This window comes from Strix aluco, chromosome 18, assembly GCF_031877795.1.
Source record: "Strix aluco isolate bStrAlu1 chromosome 18, bStrAlu1.hap1, whole genome shotgun sequence".
Classification (NCBI taxonomy): Eukaryota; Metazoa; Chordata; class Aves; order Strigiformes; family Strigidae; genus Strix; species Strix aluco.
In genome coordinates this window covers 1428092-1448540 of record NC_133948.1, presented here as the reverse complement: position 1 = coordinate 1448540, position 20449 = coordinate 1428092, and the positions used below count along the sequence as shown (strand labels likewise).

Below are 20449 nucleotides of genomic sequence, written 5' to 3'. Positions count from 1 at the left end.
TGGTTTAACTCGGGGTCTGTCTGCAAAGGTTTGGCCTTTATGGTGAAGACCCCTCAACAAACTACTTGTAAAAAGAAATTAATACAAGTTGGCATTTTTATTCAGAGCTTGGCTATTCTGGTACAGACTCTACAACAAATAGATGCTGAACTATTTTGCCCTAATATTCACCAAAAGCACAATGAATTGCTCTCAAAAATATTTGTTTTGTACTGTCAGTGAATGGAATTTTACCTTTAAATTTCCGGAGAGCTGTTAAGGTGGCGTGAAGCATGTTTGCAGAAAGCAGGCTTTTAAAAATGAGTTGTTTGTCTTGTTTCAGGGTGGGGGGGAGGAGTAAAGCTGTTCAGTTTAATTAATGAAGATACAAGGGCCAATACTGAAACAGTTCACGCTTTTTCATTCTTAATAACTTTTCTTTGGTTTAACAGGCCATGAACATAGCTGGCAGCATAAATCTGGGCCATAAAACTGTAGTGATGGGTATTTAGTAGACTGCCTTTGTTCCCTTGTTATTTTGACAGGAATGATCATTTAGAGGACTTTGTGATTTTACTTAGGCTGCCTGCAAGGAGTTGATTTTTACCATGTTCTTAAAGCACAAGAAAAGAACATGAATATATTTAGAGGTGGTCACTTTGTGTTTGTTCACTTTGCTTGCTTGTTTGCTTGGTTGGGTTTTTTTAAAGCACTAAGTGATAGCAGTTAGCTTTCGGAGGGGAATAAATTGCGTTAAAAACATCACTGAACACAACTCTTAACAGTGACGATCCGTTTTATTTAAATTTTGTAACGTTGTGATAGTTGCAGGAAATACTAGTGGTGTTTCATTGACCTGTGTGTGTATTTTGACTGCTCTCTTCTAAGACGTCTTCTGAGTTGTCTGAGATTTCTGTTTAAACGAGCAGTGCAGTTTCCCAAGTCTGTGTGTTTGTTATTCACTTGTTGTCAAGAAATCCTATCACTTTCTGTACATCTTTAAATCTAGACTTTAAACTAAAGAGCACTTTTTCCCAGGAATGTTTGTTTGAAGTTTAACTTGTGTCTTATGTGGAAAAACGTTAACTGTGCAGAAGAGCTGTGAAATAAAGTATTTCAAGTAGGAGGTGTTGATTTCAAGTATGTAGCTTTTCAAAAAAAGCAAATATATTCACTTCCTAGCATAACAGTATAAAATTGTCTTGTTCTGGCTTGTGCCTCTTCTGTTGAAGATGAGGGATCCTGTTCAGCTCTTGGTGCCAACTTTTATTAATGCTGGTAAGAGTTGCGTGTGCCCTCTGGGAGAGAGTGGATTCCTCAGTCTCTGAAGTAGGACAGCGCTGTTCTGCTCAAAATCTTCCTGATGGACAGGCTGGCAGCCTCTGGCTCTGATCCTGCTGGGTTTGCTTTCTTGGGGTTTAATTTCTTTTTAGCTTGACTGCCTAAGGCTGAAAAGAAAATTTAATATGTTGATATAGGAGGGATTTTAAAGATGTTCCCAACTAGTTCTTGTACTCTGCTTTGGCTTTCTACTTTCCCACTTCTCAGGGGAAGTACTGTCATGGCTCACTCAGCCCTAGCAAGGTATATATTTAGAATTTGGTTCTTGTTGGCTTTTTGCAGATCAAGTCAACCTCTGCTCTGTCTTCAACCTTGCACTAAAACCACACGATATGTGCGTGGTGAGTGTTCGCAGCGTGTCACAGCAGCTCTATTTTCAGGGTATAAAAGACGACAAACTAAAACGTCTTTGAAATCCTCAATGGGGCGAGGAGGTTAACTTCACAAGCAGTGAGTAGAATCATTGCACGATGGTAACCAGATTCCTAGCAAAACTAACTTCATCCGCATTAACCCGGCCAAGTTCTCTGTTGTGGCCAGTTGGCTTCAGCTAGACTCTGGGTCTCTCTTTGGTGCTGCTGCCTTTCAAACCGCCAGTCTCTCAGCTGGACCTGGCTCCCAGAGGCACAGCAGAGCTGGGGCTTATGACTGAAAGGTCCATTAATGGAGGAGAAGCAATTAGCTAAAGACCAGCAAGCAGGGGAAGTAATTTTGTATGTTCGAAAGGTGTGGAAGATGCCGGGGATTGGGGAGCTGTGATAGTATTCAGGCTCTTGTGGGTTCAAGTTTAGGCTGGAAAGGTGTTGCTGGGACCTTGCTGTTTGAGCTTGAGTAAAACACTGAACGTGCTGGCACTGGTTCCCTCTGGCTCCTTTGTCGCTGTGTGCAGCGAATGTTTTGTGCTGGTGTGGTGAGGAGGGTCCCTGTCAGCTCTGCACTAACCCGTTTGTCAAATCATTTGTAGGGTTTAGGTCGGTTGCACAGCTTGGGTGTTTTGGTTAAGGTGAAAATATTTTTACCATGAGACATGTACACATTTCAAAGGGATACACGTTGAATACAATGGATTTAGTTCTGTTTCGATCCAATTCCAATACAGTACTGAAGGAAAGAGTTTTGCTTCTAAGCTTAAGGCTGGCTTTCATATCAGCAAGGCCGTGGGACTGGTGATAAGGCCTGTTGCGGGGGGTATAAAGCTTTCTACCCGAGAGCAGCTGAGCTAACAGTGCCCGTGGGATGTAGCGGCTTGGGGGGGTCTGCCCTCGCCACCCGGGTCCTCCCAGCTACCAGCTGTTCTCAGCTGACCCTGGGCATTTGCTCCTCGGGTTGGGGGCTGGAGGGGACAGCTGCCCTTCCCCTTATTTCTACAGACATAGATCTGCTTTTCTGCAGTTTTTGCGATGCCTTTCCAGGAAGAAGGGGTTGGGGTTCAGGCCTGTGCATCAAGCTGGGAAGCTATAAAAAGGTGGGGAATTAAACTAGTCACCCTCTAAAAACAACCCATGTTTCATAAGGTAAATGCTGTCAGCTTTTAACATTAGGGATATAATTGGCTGTTGCTTATCGTATCCCAGTGGAAGAGGTAGAGAAAACACATATGGCTGAGACAGCCCTAGGTTGCATAGCAACAGTGAGGATGTAGTGGCTGATATCATTTATGAGAATGTTTTATACCGTGGGACTTGGTACCTACTCCACTGCACATAGAAAAATTAAACATTTTATGACTGAAAGGGGGTTTTGAGCAGAGCAGCGTGGATCCTGAGGACGTAACAGTGCTGGATGTTGTGCGAGTGCTTTCGCGCACAGGCGGGGGCCGTGGGGCAGACCTGCGTTTCCCCGTGTGTGTGCTCGTGTGCCCCGGCAGTGGCTGCGCTTTGCCCCGTTAAACCAGCTTGTCCTCTCCAGCCCAGGCGGGCCGGGGCCGGCGGGGCGCTCCCCTCGCGCAGAGATCCTGGCTACTCGCTGCAGTCTCCTCTCCTGCTGGCAGCAGGGGAGGTGGCCTATATAATAATGTAAAGACCTTGAGGTTATGAGATTGATTAATTCAATTAACTTCTGTCACTGCTCTTAGGCTTGGTCTCCAGCGTTTCTAAAGTGCTTCCTTGGTTTGAAGATATTGTGCTGAACAGGGTATTTGAGAGGGCTGGAGAAGTCGTCCTCATGTATGTGGGTGGAGCCTGCGCTGGAGGTCTCTTAACTTTCCTCATCAGTGAGGTCAGAAAGAAAATGTCCAATTCCTGGAACTGTTTATCTGTCACTGCAGCATGGAGGGCGGGGTGGGAGGCAGAAGGTGCTGCCTTCTGCCTGGGACATTACACCAAGGCAGTTACTCCTTTCAACAATTTATTTAAACACTGAGTTGGTAAATCTTCTCGCCTGATTGCTAGGAACTAACTGGAGCGTTGGTCTTGAGCCATGACTTACTCCTTGTGGGCAGCACTAATTCGCCGGATAGTAAGTACAGACGGCAATCCTAGGAGGCTGATTCCAAAGTTAGATTTTCCGCTTGCTGTATTGGCGTTTGGGTACTTGCAAAGAAAAACCACATGGGTTGTGAAATGTGGTTTAGTTTCTAAGGCCCTTTTACTGTGGTGGGGTTGTTTTTGGTGTTGGTTGGATTTGATGGGGTGTTATGTTCTTCATAATTCTGTTAGTGGTCCAAAATATATAGTTTATCTTTTAGTAATAATCCTTAGAATCATTAGAATAATTGTAGAATAACTCCGATTAGAAAGAACATCTGGAGGTCATGCAGCCCAGCATTCTGTTCAAAGCAGAGTCAACTATGAAATAACAGAATAAAATTTTAATAGAATAAGGTGTATCTTCCTGGTGTATTGTAGGGGAACAATTGGGATGAGTTTCTGGGTTTGTAAGGGCTTGTGACACCGCACTTAAGGAGAGTTCACACTTAAGGGACAGGAGAGTTCTGAATATGGGCAATTTGACCAAATTTCTAATTTCTTTTAACTGAAAAAAGGAGAGAGAAAAGGGAAAAGAGAAGGGAAAAAAAAAAAGGCTTTTCAAGAAATTATCAAAATCTTTTCTCTTTGAGTTTTCTATTAACAAGGCAGATGGGCAGAACTGCATTCCGTTGTACAATTACCTATTCATATTCAAGTTATGCCAGTAGATTTTTAACTTTCGATTTTTGCACTTCAAGCTGTGGGATGTCATTTTGGCTGTCTGATGTCTCGGTCTCTTTTGCAAACAAAGATATTTTTGAAACTGTCTGTGCAGATTCTGACTCATGAGATCTCTTTCAACTGGTATTCCTCATCTGCCAGGTCTTCATTTCACATCAGCGCAAGAGAGTTTTTCACAGAAATGTATGCATTCATTCTTAGTTACGGTTAATTTTTGCACTGGTAGGACCAATATTGTGTGTGCATCATCTTCAGGAACTGGAAATTGCAGGAGTAATCAGCCCTGGACTATTGCCAAACCCAGCTTAATTCCAAAGCAGTACCGAAAGAGGCATAATCATAATGTCTCATTTTAGAAGAAGAACTAGAGGCAAATCAGTATACAACTTGGCTGTTTTATTTCATGTCAAAATTAAGTTGATTTTTTTTTTTAAATTTCCTGGCTACTGGCATAAGAATTATGAAGTTAAAGATCAAAGCATGGAGAATTACAGCATTTAAATACTGGATCGAGAGTAGTATTTATGTGACTGGGGAGATTTTTCTGTGATCTATGAATAAGAAAATTCCTCATTTGGGTTTATTTTGTGCTCTAAGAAGACACTAGATCCCTCTTTTTATTGTGTTTTTCTTTGAAATGTCTGGTTTTACTGTGTCATGAATATTCTGTTTATCGAGGAAATGGCTGTGTCTGGCCTAGCTCCCCATGTTGTACACCTCTCTTTGAGCTTTGGTTTCTTCTTCCAAGGGGTGGATAAAGAAACAGATTGGATCACACATACTAGCACACATGTATGGAGTTAGTAATGGGTAGTTGTTTCTTACACAAAAGGAGGTTTCTGTTGAGAGCAGATCTGCTCTTAAGAGCAACAAAAGTCAAAGCCAGATGTGTCAGTTCTTTATCTTGCAGGATCTCTTGTTCTGTGGAGCTTATACATTAAAAAAAAAAAAAAAAAAAAAAGGCGAATATTATTGTCATCCATGTGCAGAAGTGATCTTTAAATTAGGGTTTAGGCTAGGGAACAAAGTACAAAGCAGAAACTGGTCATTTTTGGGAGCAGTATGTGTCAGAAAGTATTTTTTTCTTTCTCTTCCCATAACTTGGGTAAAAACTGGCTTTAGTGCACCTTACTGTGCCACGGGCTGCGTTGCAGGCGCCACTGGGCAGTAGGTAGGGTGCTCTGATCGCTCTTCTGTGGCTGTTATGTAAATTAACGTGATGCAGGGCACTGTGGGATGTGTGATACAATGGGCTTGTGACAGACCTGGAAACTGTCACTCTAGTACATTCAGTAAATCTTACATTATTTTCCCAATCTGTCACATGTTTTAAAGCTTTCAATTTGTAATCCCAGTTTGTTCTTCATTCATGCTCTTTGTCTGTAGCACCAAGTTGTTCCAAGTAAAATGTTAGTGCCAGAAAATGTATCTGTATGATCTAATTTGAGTTGCTTGTGTCTAAAAGCATCTCATCCATAAAACACAATGGTACGTATGTGTAGTTCTCTGAGGATTTGTAATTTTGTCTGATATTTAAAAAACCCAAAAGTTTAATAGCAAGTATTAAGTGCTATCCAGAGAGCGTGAAGGCTGAAAGAGGATGCAAGTAAATTACCCTTTTTTTAACTAGTCTCCACTGTTTTTTAAAAATAAGCTTATAGTTACTGAGAGTAAACATTCTGAAAACAAAGGGAATGGGTTTTTCCCAGGCATCTCCAAGGTCCCAATGCTCAGTGCTTCCATATTACCAGATTGCCTTGAGTCTTTCTGGAGTGCAGTGAAGGTGGTACAAGAGAGATCTTCAACAGAAATGCTCAAACTCATCATTCTTGTGCTTGCTAATCATCATGTGCTGGAAAGAATAATTTTTATGGTGTGTTGTTGCTTCCTTCTTCCACACACGCCATCTCCTCCAGGCTGCACAAATTGCTTTTTCCTCCACCAGCTGGGGAGAGGATTGGCTCCTCTTACCTCTCCCTATTCTGGTCATAGTTGGTCCCTTTTTTCTCTCGGCGAGCTGACCAGGTTATCGTATCTCATTAAATTCTCTGCAGTTCTTCTCAGCTGGTAGAAGCCCGAGTCTTTAAATAGTTTAGGCCTAAGGAGCGATTTGCAGACTTGAAAGAATGTTTATTTTTTCCAACTAATCATTTGGCCTATTAAAAAATACGGGTTGAAAGGGATCATCAGGGAAAGTCGTACAGTCTGCTGAAATTAGCTTCCTCCAGGAGCAAAATGCAATAACACTTCTCGATGTAACAAAGTAATCTCTTAGAATTTGGAGTGTCTTATTCCTTACATTTAGACTTTTCGGTTTGTTTTATTGAATTTAAGTTTACAATGTCTATAGAATTAGTAATGTTACTTCTTTTGCAGGCTTGATTTGGTTTTAGCGTAGAGAATTGCTATCTGAGTGTTAATTGTGTCATTTTGGCTATAAAACCACATTCAACATTCAAATCTATATAACATCAAGTAAAATACTGCCTGAAATTGAGGAATATGTGCTGATCAGTTTGTCTGCAATGTAAAATTTTATTAAGAATTACTGAGCCTTCAGATGAGCGATATATTTGCATCTAAATTTCTTTCCTGTTGCTGCTGAAATGGTATTATCTGGGTTGTGCATGCTTTCTCCTTACAGCCATCACGTTCATGATAACACAGCGCTTTTTATAAACAATGTCTCCTAAATGCTATAAAACAAAGTTGCTTTTCTGCTGCTCCCGTTCCTGTTTCTGAGCTTTTTAGGCTATGCTTCTAGCTAGAAACAATGTGAGTAATTGCAAGTAGTACAGTAGATACTGTGCATAGAGATAATGTGCTGTAGCTGCAGCTGGTGGAAAATACTGGCTTCCGACAAGAAGGGCAACAGGCTTGTGTCCGGTGGGTTGTCACTGTCGTGCAGCAGTGTCACCCGGGCGTAGCGGGCGAGGGCTGTGCTGCCACTAAAACTGCCAGATGCTGCAGTGCTTAATGCAGACGGCAACTTTTTCGGTGCAGAAAGTGGCAAAAGTTGATAAATACTCTCTACATACTGGCTATGAGAATGTGGTAACTTGTAATGTGAGATTGGGATTGAAAAAAGACTACATAACAAGGCTCAGGCTGGAAAAACTGCTGAACTAGCGTGGACAGTAGGGAAGAAAGCCAGAATAATGATCTCTGTTTGTTAGTGCCTTTCCTAGAAGTGGATCAACTTGCCAGAGGTTACGTGGCCACCAAGAGGCAGCAGAAGGCCGAGCCCAGGAGTGGTAGCTTAGCCGCTGGAGCAAAGCATGAAATCATGGCGCTACAGAGGGAATCCGTGGAAAGCAAAACATAGGCCCAAGCCAAGCAGGGGGAAAATGCCCTGTGGTTTCTAAGAAATACCAGACTATTTCCCCTGCCACTGCCTGAGCCGTCAGGAGCCTGTGCCTTGCTCAGGGCTGAGAGCTTGTCCCTGGAATGGACTGAAAAATGTCAGCACTCCGCTCGCCTGTGGGCGTACGTGTATATAGCTATATATAAAGTGTAAGAATCGCCACCAGTCAATTAATTATTAGGTGGTGGGAACATCTGGAAGATGAAAAGCAGGAAACGTCTGTTTCTTGTAGCTCACAAACTGAGCCCCGGCTTTACTTGAGTATTACAAACTAAGCATTTTACTTTGTCTAGTAATGGTGCATTGTAGTAGCTGGAATAAATGGCGGAGCCTTTTGTTGTTGTTTCTCTCGCATTAAGACAAACCACTTTGTCAGCAGCAGAGAGCGTGACGGACCTGGGGAGTGGCAGTGGCTGACGGTACGGTTGGGGCGATAGCAACTTGTTACAAAAGGTGGAAGCACTGTAGGATGACTTCAGCAGCCAGGTATCAGTAGTGGTGAATTGTCCTTAGTGTCAATATTATAGTCGTAAGGCAGCATTCTTTAGGTTTACAAAATTAAGGATGCAAGAAAACATGCAATCTCTTTTTTTTTTTGGTAATATTAAGGAATCCCGTTCCATTGGATATGGTTGTTACTGTGTGTGTGCTGCCTGGAGTGCAATAGATGTGTTGGTAGTTTGCACCCGTGTGTTCTGCTAGGTGGCACTGAGGGGGTGGGTGGGTGGTGTCTGGGTTTGGGGTTTAGTTTTGTTTTCCTCTTTTTTATAAAGAGAGAAAAAGCTTAGGACAGGTGGAAAACAATGTGATCTGCTGTCAGATGAGATCTTCATAAGCAAAATTGATACGGCACTGAAAGCCATACTTGTATTTGTTCAGGATAACGAATGCAAAAGGGGCCAACATTTAATTATCTCTGCACAATGTATTATTTCAGTAACTATCTAACTTCAGTGCGTAACTCAACACAACTGTGAAACAAAAGGTGCAGCAGTGCTATATTAATATTGGTCTGCTGCAAATCTAGGGTGCCAGCAGCCACAGCTGACCCACTTCTCTCCCCAGAAAGGGAAGGGTCCTTCGGTGCACTGCTTCCCTCTTATGAAAGTAGCAGATCTATAAAATAAAAATACTTGGGAAATGAGAGGTTGGAGAGGAAGACAGAAAAAACACCGTGGTCTGTCTTACGCTGTACATCGTGTTTGAACTTTGCATTAGCACACATCAATTTGTCAAAGGCTTTCTAGTGTCTGGCACTGTGCTTATTTATTTATTTATGCTTTTTATTTTGAATGACTTCCAAACAAAGAGCTGAAAAAACAAAAGGTCCTTTTATTAAACCCAGGAAGAGATCTGTAGAGTTGATGTTTCCCTTGTATGCTTGGGGACATTGAATGTAGGCCCCAGCAGAATTCTTTGTGTTTGCATAGGTGCTTCTAAAAAATTTTGTGCAACCTGAGATAAGAATAATCTTAAAGCAATATGGAGTTACTAAAACCAGGGAGTCAGTTCTGGCCTCTAGAACCGGCTCTTTGCCCAGGAAAACAATGCTTGTTTTATAGAGAGTCATTGTTCTGAGTTCATAGCCATGTTCTGTGTTTAAGTTAATTCCTGGTTTTATGTTCACCGAGTTAATTCCAAAACACTACAGCAAATAAAATCTGTTAATCCTTTAGCCAAGGGATGAAGGAATGCTGAAATATTTCAATTGTTTCCTTGCAGGATCAGCTGAAGCAGTGCTTCTCCAGACAGCCCCCGGGAGCGAAGGACACAGACACGCTGGTGCAGGAGCCCGACAGCCAGTATGGGACCTGGAACGAGCAGCGGCACAGTGGGGACAGGTAAGGGGGAGCCGGGTCCCCGCTGCCCTGCGCGAGCTTCTCCTTAGCCCAGCAACGAGAAGAAACCGTTGGTCTGGCTGTGTATGTGTGTGCATTCATGGCTTTTCTAAATTGCATACTCACTTTCGGTGACTATACAGTTTCCTTAGTCTATAGGTGAAGAAATATTTCTTTAATATCTGCAAATTGCAGTAAGTTTTGAAATTTAAACTCCATCCTCCAGTGAGAACACGGTATCACACTTCTGTAAGCACTGACAAAACCCGCTTGGACTGGAATAGATTTAGCCAGTCTGGTGGTGAGCAAAACACAAGTTAGATGCTATTTTTTAGTGCTAAAATGGTAGAAAGAAGATATGGGGAAAACAGGTTTTCTCAGTAAATACACCACATGGCTTTGACTACATAAGCGTAGGTAATAAAACTTTTTTTTTTTAATGCTTTGTGTTTGTAATTATAATTAGAAATGTATGTTTCCACATTTAGGAAGTGATTACCTGCTTTGTGTGGCATGTGCCTCTGATGGCTTGAACTAGGGGTCTGGGAAGGCTTTCCTAAAATTGTCTGACTTCTTCCCTGTCAGGTAGGTGAGGAAGTCTCTGGTTATGGTTAGACAGGGTATGCTAACAGGTCTGGGGTTTGCTCTATATTTTCGTAAATTTGGGGCTCTCCCATACCAATTAGCATTGCCTTGACAGAACCCATTTAGAGGGGTGCTCTGCACACCAGCGCCGGCTCCGACAGCCTCAGTGTGTTCCAAGAATCCGTGGGGTGTGATGTCTGCACCTCATTAACTCTGGAGCATTTTAGTGGGGTGAAATGGAGGGTGAAATGGAATATGGGTTGAATGGAAGCTTGTATTACTGACGCTTTTCTGTTATTAAAACGATTTAACGACATAAACCTAGAGCACTGAAGTGTGAGGTTTTTTATAACTTACACCTGTTGTGTAAATTGTAGCTTGATCTACACTGTTGGAGCCAATATCCTATCTGCTCAGTGTAGTATGAAAATAGCATCTTAGCTGGTTTTTTTTTTAATCCTGTACTTGTAGAGATCTTACAGCAAACATTAATGTCAATTATGTTTGGTGTGTTCTACAATTGAGAACTGCGTGTTATAAATATTTTATTGCTTATGAAATCAGGGTAGCTTTCAGCTTGAAGTTCAGTGAGCTAAGTGACATGCCAACAGTGACATCCAAGTCTTCTGTAAAATTAACTTTGATTTCAGTATGTTACAAACACTTTCTGAAATCAGTTTCTTAATAAAGGTGCTTGTCTCGGCTCCAAGCCAGACAGCATTTGAGTGTTATTTCAAACCTGGAGGATTCTTCTTGATTAGAAAAGTTCCAGCTAAAAATTCTGAAGTATTGAACTCAGTCCCCATGTCCTGGAATTTTGTTACCGCTGTAAGAAATATTATTGTTTTCTTTGTTTACGGTGTAATGATGACAGTAGAGTGACTTTTCAGCATTTTGCCACACCCTTGCTCTGCTTTAGGTTGACTTATGGTTCATTGCGGGGAATTACTGGTGTATTAATTCAAGCACTTGGAGAGGACTGAGAGTAACATCCTTTTAAATATTAAATGAATAATGGAAATTTTCCTGGAATATATTGAGACTGCATTTTGTTTGCGGTTTATTTTTTATGAAGTAGGAGGCCCCTGCCAGGACAAGTGCAGACGTTCTCCTCCTCTTGCCGTGGGTGATTCCAGCATGTCTCTGCGTTCGGCCGCTGCCGAGGCGGTCGTCATCTCCTCTGCTGGGCCCAGAGGCAGGAACTTACAGGAGACTCTGATAATTCAGCTTTCCTGTTTTGCCTGGCTCACTTCCCTTAGCTCTTGCCAGCCGTACAGCCCGTGGTGGTGCGTTCCTCGCGCTCCCGGCCGGCGTCTGGCCGTAAGCCGACCCCACGGCTGAGAGCGCGCCGGGCAGCGGGCACCGTGCCCTGGGCCCGGGGAGGGCGAACGGGGAACACCGCGACGGCGGGACCGAGCGACGTCACCGGCCCGCTGCGGCTCTGCTGCAGGAACTTCCAGTTTCCGGCAGTTTCCAGTCATGGAGCGATTCTTTTAGCCCATTTGGGAGTGTTTCATTAATGTATCTGTGAATGAACTCATTTTCTCTGAGAGAGGAGTAGAATTTTAAAATAAAACCCCCTGACTACACAGCAACAGGATAAATGTGGTTGTTTTCCTAAATAAGCTGTTAGGGAGGTGGAGGAAGGACCGATTTCAGCCAGAACTTAAGTCGCTGCTGGAATAAGCGTAAGGGGCTGCTCTTGGCTGGTTGCAGTGGGCTTAGAAGGGAAGGAGATGATTTAATTTGGAGGTGTTAATTGGGTTCTTCTTTGCTTCTCTAAAAGATTTTTATTTTCATTTTTTTCTCAAATGCTTTGGTAAGCTTTTCCAAGTTGACATCATAGAAAATTCTTACTTCCAGATCAGAACAGTCTTCATAATGGAAAACAATTCTCTTCTATAGCAAAGGGACTGTGTGTTTTAGATCATGGATTTACACAGGTCTGACTTCATAAGGTTTTAGCTGTTTGTTTCTTCAAATCCTCTAAGCAAGACTACAGCAAAGTTTTTGAAAAGGAAACCCACTTTAGTGTATCAGCTACCCCCTACAGATGGGAATTTGCAGTTACAGAATATAAAAGGGCGTTTTTAAATGGGTGTTATTTCTGTGTGATGGCTTAGGCAGATAGTGAGAGCTGCCTTTTAATTCTAATTCCTCAGCAGAGTTACTGTAAAAAGTAGGATTCCTTTACTTTTTGACTCCTAATTTCACATGACGAGGCAACACATTCTTTATGGCCTCTTGGCACTGTCTTGCTAAAACTTAATTAAATTTAATTGCAATAGAAAGTGAAGCTTGATCTTAGTTTATTGCCTATTTGTGATAACCATTCTGCTGATATTTGTGTGCACTACATGAAGGATAATTTTTCAGAGGAGCAAGTGTCTGTAAATGGCACTTGTTGAAAATTGTTGGTAGCTTACAGATACGCTCATAAAACTACAAATCTTAATGAAGGAATAGAAGATTCATAATACATCTCAGTAATGAGGGTTGAAAACATGTTTAAAATTTCAATATTTGACCATTACTCTGAAGGGAATTTTCCCCCTAATCTGCTGTTCAGATGGAAAGAATCTGCTGTGCGTAGCAGTGTTTGTACTCCAGTCATCCTTGCCGCGTTTGGTGATGAGCTGTGCCACAGCGTGTGGTGGGTAACGATGCTGTAGTGGTGCGAGAGCTCTGCAGGAGAATCCATTAGAAAGGTTTGTGAATGAGAAACCACCAATCAGTGTAAATTCATCTGCCTTTCCATCGTAGCTTACTCTCAAACATTTCAGTTTGAAAAACTGTACGAAGTCGTATTAGCTGAAGCCCTGGGATGCAGAAGGGAAGAGGCTTCCTGGAGATATGCAGATCAGACAGGATCCTTTTAATATACATTTTATTTCCATGAAAGGTGATAAGTGTGCAGATTGTCTTTCGTCTCCACATTCTTCCATATTCTAGTGAATCTAAAACCTAATGCTGCAGATGCCGCGTATCATTCGAAGCAAAAATACTAGACAAAAGCTTCCCCCCCTGGAGCTCATTAGTAGCATTTCTTAATTATCCTGGGGCCCACTGCTGACAGAGGGAAGAGGCATTCACTCTCCTCGTGTGCTGGAAACCCTCAGTGCAGCGTTTGCAGTGCCAGACTGGAAATTAAATCATGTGCTGCAGCTTGATGGAAAGTTGTTAGTCAACAGTTGACTCCTGAGTGTTTTCCTCCCAAGATTGCTGTCGCTGTGGACTGTACCAAATTCTAGAATCTACTGTTTTAAAAAAAGTGCATATATTCATAACGTGTTCAGATTTGTTTTGTTTTAGAACAGTTTTCCTAGATACTTGCTGAAGAAAAGGTGCTTATTAACAAAAGACTCTTGTTAAGAAGAGAAGAAAAATCAGAACTCCTTAAATACTTGAGGCTTTGTTTTTTAACTAGAAACTCCTAAAATTAGAAGCAAGACAGCCCTGCTTTTACTGACAGTAGAGCCTGATTGTGTTTCCTACAGCCTCCTGCTGTTTAAAGGCATACTCCAACTTCGTGACAAAGGGACGCACGTAACTGCGTGCAGCTTTCAGTCCTGACACTACAGCTCATTTGTTAGTCTCGGTGAGGGGAAGGTTTCTGGGAATATCCGAGGAGCATTGCACAGTGGGGCGCAGGTCCTGCTGCCCTCGGTGCTCTCCCCAGGCACCCAAAAGCCTCTGCTGGGGGAGCCCGGCCTTCGGGTGCCACCTGCTGCCCACCTCTCCCTTCAGCACGCTCCAGTGTCCCTCAAAAGTAAAAACCTTTGGCTGGCTGGCTGGGCAGTGCGCTCTGAAGTGTATCCTGCAATAAAAGAGAAGCTCTTAAGGAAGTGGCTGGTTCAGAGAACCAGTTCTGCAGTCTCACGGGCATCTCTCAAGTTGGCTTCCATGCTATGAATGAGCGTGGTGGAGGAGCACGGGGCGTTTGTCCCTCCTGCCGGCCCCAGCCCAGAGGCGCTGGCCCTGGATCGCGCTCTCTAGTGATTTCCAGCCCTCTTCCTGCCCCTTCCCGGTCCCCTTCCGTGGCAGGTCACTCTCCGCATGCTTTAAAGTCACCCACTCGGAAGGCAGCAGCCTCCTGCCTGGCAGGAGTGAAGGGATGAGTCTGTAGCACTTCTGTGTGATTGCGTTGGTGCTTAAGAACTGCTGAGCTTCCCAGCAGGGTCTGATCCACCTAAGCTAGCAATGTCCTCTCTCCTCTTCCACACCGTGGCCGTTACAGTTCACTGGGCTACTGTCGCTCGTGTTCCTTGTTGGACCAGAGCTGGAGGCAGTAAGAGAAACAAAATCCAGTACAGCTCCAGTGAAGGAGCTGTTGACAGCACCAACAGAGACGCTTCTTTTTGTCAGGACACAAGGGATGCAAGTTTTTTAAAACCCAATGTCTGTTAGCATCTAAAAATTGCATCCCAAAATATTTAAATCCCTGGCGCTGCTGAAGATGCTTCAGTTTCCTTAGAGTCACGTGAAGTGGAAATTGTGCCTGCTGCTGGGTACGTGTGGGGCACAAGCTGTGGTGCAGGAGCCGCCGCGGTGGCCAGGGCCATTCCCAATACGCCCGCGTTTTCCTCACGTCCTGACGTGTAAACACAGCTGCCTCGTGGTTCCAGAAAGTGGGCGTACAGCTTGTGTGCTGCCATATATGTAAAAATAGAAATAGAGAATGTAGAACAATATATTAATAATATATGAATATGAATTAAATTAAAATAAATACACTATAAATATATTTTTGATATAGAAAAAGCGTCCTCTTAAGGAAAAGATGTGGACATGAGCAAGAGAATTGTTTGTAAGGTGTGCTCTTGAAAGGGCTTGCACGTAGCTTGTCGTGTCCTGCAGAAATACACTTACAGTAAAAGAACGTTTATTGGTTTGTATTTATAAGCATTTATATGTATTTAAGATAGATTAGGATGAGCAAAGAGAACAATCTTTTAGCAGTTACTCTTTGTCTGCAGCCTGCAAACAGGGTATTACCCTTCACAGTGTTTTAAAATGTATACGGTGCCAAAGTACAAGGTCTGCTGCCGTTATATACCAAATGGGCGGGTTGAAGCAGCGTTTAAGCAGCTTGCTCTTTCCCTCGTTTCGTTTGCGTGTGTATATTTGAAGGAGCCTTTGTGCTGGGGAAAAGAAACCCCAAGCAATAAAAGCAGGTTACAATCACATTATTACACTTTATCTGCACACTTGCATTATTCAATGCACTGTAAATCCACGTGGGTAAAAAGCTGTGATAAAACCAGCCCTTGCTGCTGGTACCTGCTGCTTCCAAAGATGCTGCTGTTACTTGTAGCTGTCATTTCAGTTCGACCTTTATTTATCATCTGCTGAGTATGTGTGATCCGAACAATACTTGCATGTGTTTGTTTACCCTGAAGTCTCAGAGATTTCACTTTAATTTGCAGCTTTGTGCCCGAATCTCCTTCCTCGGAAAACGATGTCATTTCCACCAGAAAGCAACCTCCAAATAGCCACCCGTCGTCGCTGTCCTCTCAGACGGAACCTGCCTCCCTGGTTGATCACCATGACTTCTCAAAAGACCAAAGGAGCACGAGTTTGGACCGTTCCAGCACTGACATGGACTCTACAGATGGGACTGATTTACCTCCTCCAGGAGACACCTACCCTGATGAAAAGACAACAGATTTCTCTTTCATTGATGTAAGTTACCCTAATGGGAAACAGAAGTTCTCCTTCCGTGTTAACTATATTGTTACCCACATTAATCACAGCAGCACAGTATCTCCTGGAAACTTTGCACTCAATCTTCCTCTGTCTTTTCTTTATCACATTGAATTTTCCCAGCGGACTTCCTGCCTGAAAAGCTTAAGATCAATGCTACAAAGTTCTTTTAGTTCCTGTAATGCTTAGGTTCTGAGAGATTCCAAAAAGCCCTTGGCCTCAGAAAATGTCTGCCAGTGGCTTAATAAAGTTGCTCTTTCTCTTTCTGCCCCTCAGTGAGCTGTAACAGAAGAGTTAAATGGCTCTGTGTACGTGGGAAACATAATTAAATAACACAAATAGCTGGTGGCTGCTGTGCTATGAGCCACTCAGATTTAAGGCTATAAAGATTTACTAATATTTTTCTTATTTATGGTTGGTCTCTTTCTGTAGTAGCTTACAGTTGCATTTTAAGCATTTTTTTTCCATCCATAAGTATCTTGCAGCTAGTATAAGATCAGTGATTTCTGGCCGTACACAGTTAGATGAGGTTTAATGTGCTTTGAAAGCACTAACACAACTGTAGTTTTTTAGTATAGCATCTAGGAAGTACTGCTTTTTTCTTTACTCAGGGTTGGCGCACCTTCTTTTTATTCTGTAACATCTGATGGCAGTTTTATTGGTAAGTGCAAGGTTCCCAACTTAAGTGGATGGTGCAGCTGCTGGGGAGGTCTCATAGCTGCCTTGCCTGTCGAAGTGCCTCGACGCCTTCTGAATCGAGGAGTTGACTGCTCTGCAAAACGTAGGGAGGGTGCCGGCAGGTTTGTGCTGGAGGCAGTTGGGTCTGGTGCAGCAGAACTGACTGTTAAAATCAGCCGCTTCCTGCGGAGGCTGTTTGCCAGTGCCTCCAGCCAGCTCTGCTCTCCGCTGCTGTTGCCATCTCTGGGGAACTGCAGAAACCTGTGTTTTGCTGAAGCAGGTGCTGCTCTCACTTTCCAGCCTGCTCCAGCTCTGGAGCAGAGGCCACATTTGGTGGTCCATGGCTTTGAGGTCCCCACCGGCGTGTGCCGTGGCTGTGGTACCGCTTTGTCAGGGTATCCCACGTGCACTCGGGTGTAGCCCGTAGCAGCGCGGATGGCGTTGTGTCTGTCCGTCAGTGGTTCTGCAGGTAGTGGAGATGTTGTGCTGTTCCCTGGGCAGCTAAAGGGATCCCTTGAAAACAGGAATAGCTGCGAGTACAGCTGGCAACGTGCTGGTTTAAGGAGTAGTTTATTCCTAGCCTGAAATCTCTTGAAAAGAAACAAAACCACATCTTCCAAAGCAGAAGAGGAGGCTCAGTGATGTTTGCTGATTACAGGCAAGCCTCTAACAATAAATTGCTTTAAATAAATACATAAATTACAGCCCCTTCTTTTGCTCTGTAAGAGTTCCTGCCTTACTGTCGCACACAGAGGTGGATGTGTTTGAAATGGCTGATCACAGAAGCGTTCTGAATGCCGTGACACTTAACTTGTGGTCTCCTTGTTGCTAGTGAAGGACTTGAAATTTCTGTGGATGGCAGCCTTTTTAGGGTGCAAAGCCTCGTTTTGCTGCTCGAAGCCCTGAATTTTAGGGGACAGGATGCAGAACAATGAGATTGCAGCACTCGCACTACAGGAATATTTTGTGCAGTTGCTCTTTTTAGATCCCAATCGTCTTAGTGGCCTTCAGCTGTTACCAACTAGCGGGGCCTGTACTCTTAAAACATTCTCTGAACCAAAATCCTATTTATTGCAGTTATTTTTTTATTAATTTAGGGAATACTGAAAATAATTCATGCAGATCAGACATCCACAGCCAAGCAAGATCAAAGAACCAGCATTGCACCCAGTTAGCCACAATGGAGCATTTCCTCATCATAAATTCTCTTTAATATAGTTTTAAGTAACTACAAGAACAAGAATTAGGCAAATATATATAGTTAAACTGAATGGGTTAATGCGTTAAAGTAGGTTGGGAAATCATTATGGAGGAGATGACTTCATTTTCAGGCTGCTTGAAAGTAAAGGCTTTGTTTCTTTTTATAGCAAACCACTGTTCTGGACTCCAGTGCGCTGAAAACTCGTGTACAGCTCAGCAAAAAGAGACGCCGTCGGGCTCCTATTTCCCACTCTCTTAGAAGAAGCAGAGGGCTGGAGTTTGAAAACAGATTTTCTTTGACGGAAGAACCAGATAATACCTGGATGTTTAAAGATTCCACAGGTATCCCTCAACTATCTGAAGTAAATAACTGTCATCAACTTGGTTGCAAGGGCAGGAATTGCTAAGTGGTGTAACGTGCCCGTTATAACGTCAGGGTTTAACAGCAGCTTCCTTTTCCCGCTCTGGGTCATCCTCTGAATCAAGCCTTCCCCTCCATTCCTTGGAGCTGTCGGGGTGAGGGAAGCTGCAGTAGCCAGACCTACAGAAGGCCAAAGTGCAGGAGAGCTGCGGTGCAATTTCCTTTCATTTCTGGCTGCTGACTTAAGAGAATTTTGTTCACTGAGAAAATACTGAGTTTGGGAACTGCTGCGGTTGGATCATTCTCTAGCACGTTCTTTATATCTAAGCCTGTGTGTTCTTGGTAAGAGCAGCTGTAATTGCTCATATTCGACAGGTGCTCATAAATATTCTTTCTTTCTAGCGTCTGTAAGTACTACAGGACTAAAGAGGCCTAGTTAAGGATAAATCAACTCCTTCAAATCCATTCTACTAAAACGTCCCCTCCTGGCCTGTCCTGTTCCTTAGGATGCAATAAGGAAATGCATCGGGCATTGAAAATCTGTGCTCGTGGAAGTGAATGAAAGGCTTATTGCATGTACTTCGGTGCTCTGTGCTGCAGATATCCCGATATTCCCTGAGCGGAGGGATTACAGGTGTTGCAGCCTGATCTTTAGAGAGGCCGGTGATGTTTTTGTAACCGAGGGGACCTATTAAAAAAGTCCATTTTGGGACCTGCCATTTCTGCTTTCCTGTCAAGCCTGTGAATGCAGGGAAGAACGTGTGATCAAACTGAGCTCTGCTGTAGCCTCCTGATCAATGGAAGGACTGTTATCTGTGTTGCTTTGGAGCATGTCTAACAGACCTAAAATATTTTTGAAACCTTACCTTGATAGGAAATGCTGTACTGGAAGCTGGAGTGTAATTATCAGCAAAGGCAACCACACCGTCGCGTCTTTCCCTGGAGTACTCAGACTCTTTGTATCAAAGCCCTGCTTTGAGCAGGGGGAGGACCAGATAACTTTCAGATGTCTCTTCCAGTCTAAATTAATCTCACGTTCTGTGATCAACTGGGATGTTTAGAAGCAGCAACACTCATTAAATTACGAGTACCTTCTGCTCCCTCATCTCTGTCAGCTAGAAGTCTCTCTGTTGCTGAGTACTTAGTAGGTTCGTGCTTTCATCTCTATCGAAGTGTTGAGCTCAGTCCTGCAGTGGGTTAATATTACTGTTAATACGTTTTTGAATGGGGGAGAGGTCTAGAACACAGTACAGATGAAAAGGCTGCTGACTAATGTTTTTTTTTCCCCCTCTGCTTTTTTTTTTTTTAAACAATTAATTAGAAGAGAAGAAAACTATGCAACAGGAAGATTCCGACGAGGAAGACAAGACACAGCATACTGCAAGATCATCTTCTGTCCAAGCTCAGCGACTTCCCGTATTCCCAGGAATGGACCACTCTGCTCTCAAGGTGAGCACGGGCAGGACAGATCAGATGAGAGTTTGACTAGTTCAGGTGCTCCCCAGGAATAGAGCCAGAAAATGTTGCTGAAGATGACTGAAGTGTTGTTTGGGGGGGCTGGGTGTGATGTGTAGAAAAACCTTGCCGTTATCTTTCTCGCTTTTAACTGTTGGCTAGAAATATTAAGTGGTTTGGAAAAAAGAATTGGCTTTGTGACAGCAAACTTGCTTTCAAAACTGCAGAGGTTTATAAGGAATCCCTTCGCTGGTTATGCATGCCTTTTTTTGTTTTTATACATCTGTGTGATTTGTTTGGCATTCCAAGAAAGTCTGAACGCTGGCTTAAAAATGAGCCCTTTATTTTTGTATTTAGGCTCAACTGCGGAAAAGACAAGAGTCTGAGAGTCCTGGTGAAATAAGTTCTGCTCAGCTGTTCAAATCCCCTAAACCACAACTGCCGCTTGGAACTCCTGGTAGCAGACTGCTGCCCTCCAGTGTAGAGAAGGAGGACAGGTGAGAGGCTCCACCGGTGTCGTTTGGTGGAAGAAAAGAATAATGCAAGTAGGCTCCCCAGGGCTGTGGGGGAAATGGGATATTACATTTTTTTGTTTCTGTAATGAATTCTCATAATTAAAGAATAAAAGAGGGTTTTTTTATATCTTAGGTCAGAAGAAAAGTCTCCTCAGTGGCTGAAGGAGCTGAAATCAAAGAAGAGACAGAGCCATTACGAGAATCAGGTTTGAAAAGGTACTTTCTGACAGAAAGAGGGGCTTTGCTCTGTGAAAGTATCAGTGATAAAAACTCACGTGGCA

At 43.2% G+C, this 20449-nt stretch overlaps 1 protein-coding gene across 7 annotated transcripts in view; it reads left to right on the top strand.

The window, feature by feature from the left end:
* KIAA1671 (KIAA1671 ortholog) overlaps positions 1-20449 on the top strand; it is an 87667-nt gene that overhangs the window by 64198 nt on the left and 3020 nt on the right. For 5 of the 7 annotated variants that reach the window (XR_012625682.1, XM_074844624.1, XM_074844622.1 and 2 more), the window contains 6 exons: positions 9556-9674; positions 15683-15938; positions 18005-18179; positions 19520-19647; positions 20011-20150; positions 20302-20384. Coding sequence is in view for 6 of the 7 variants with exons in the window: in XM_074844624.1 (XP_074700725.1) it covers positions 9556-9674; positions 15683-15938; positions 18005-18179; positions 19520-19647; positions 20011-20150; positions 20302-20380 (897 nt within the window). In the remaining variant the exon portion in view is untranslated. Of the gene's footprint in view, positions 1-3594; positions 3778-9555; positions 9675-15682; positions 15939-18004; positions 18180-19519; positions 19648-20010; positions 20157-20301; positions 20385-20449 lie in introns of those variants that run through there. The other 2 variants (XM_074844627.1, XM_074844623.1) reach the window with 2 other exon arrangements.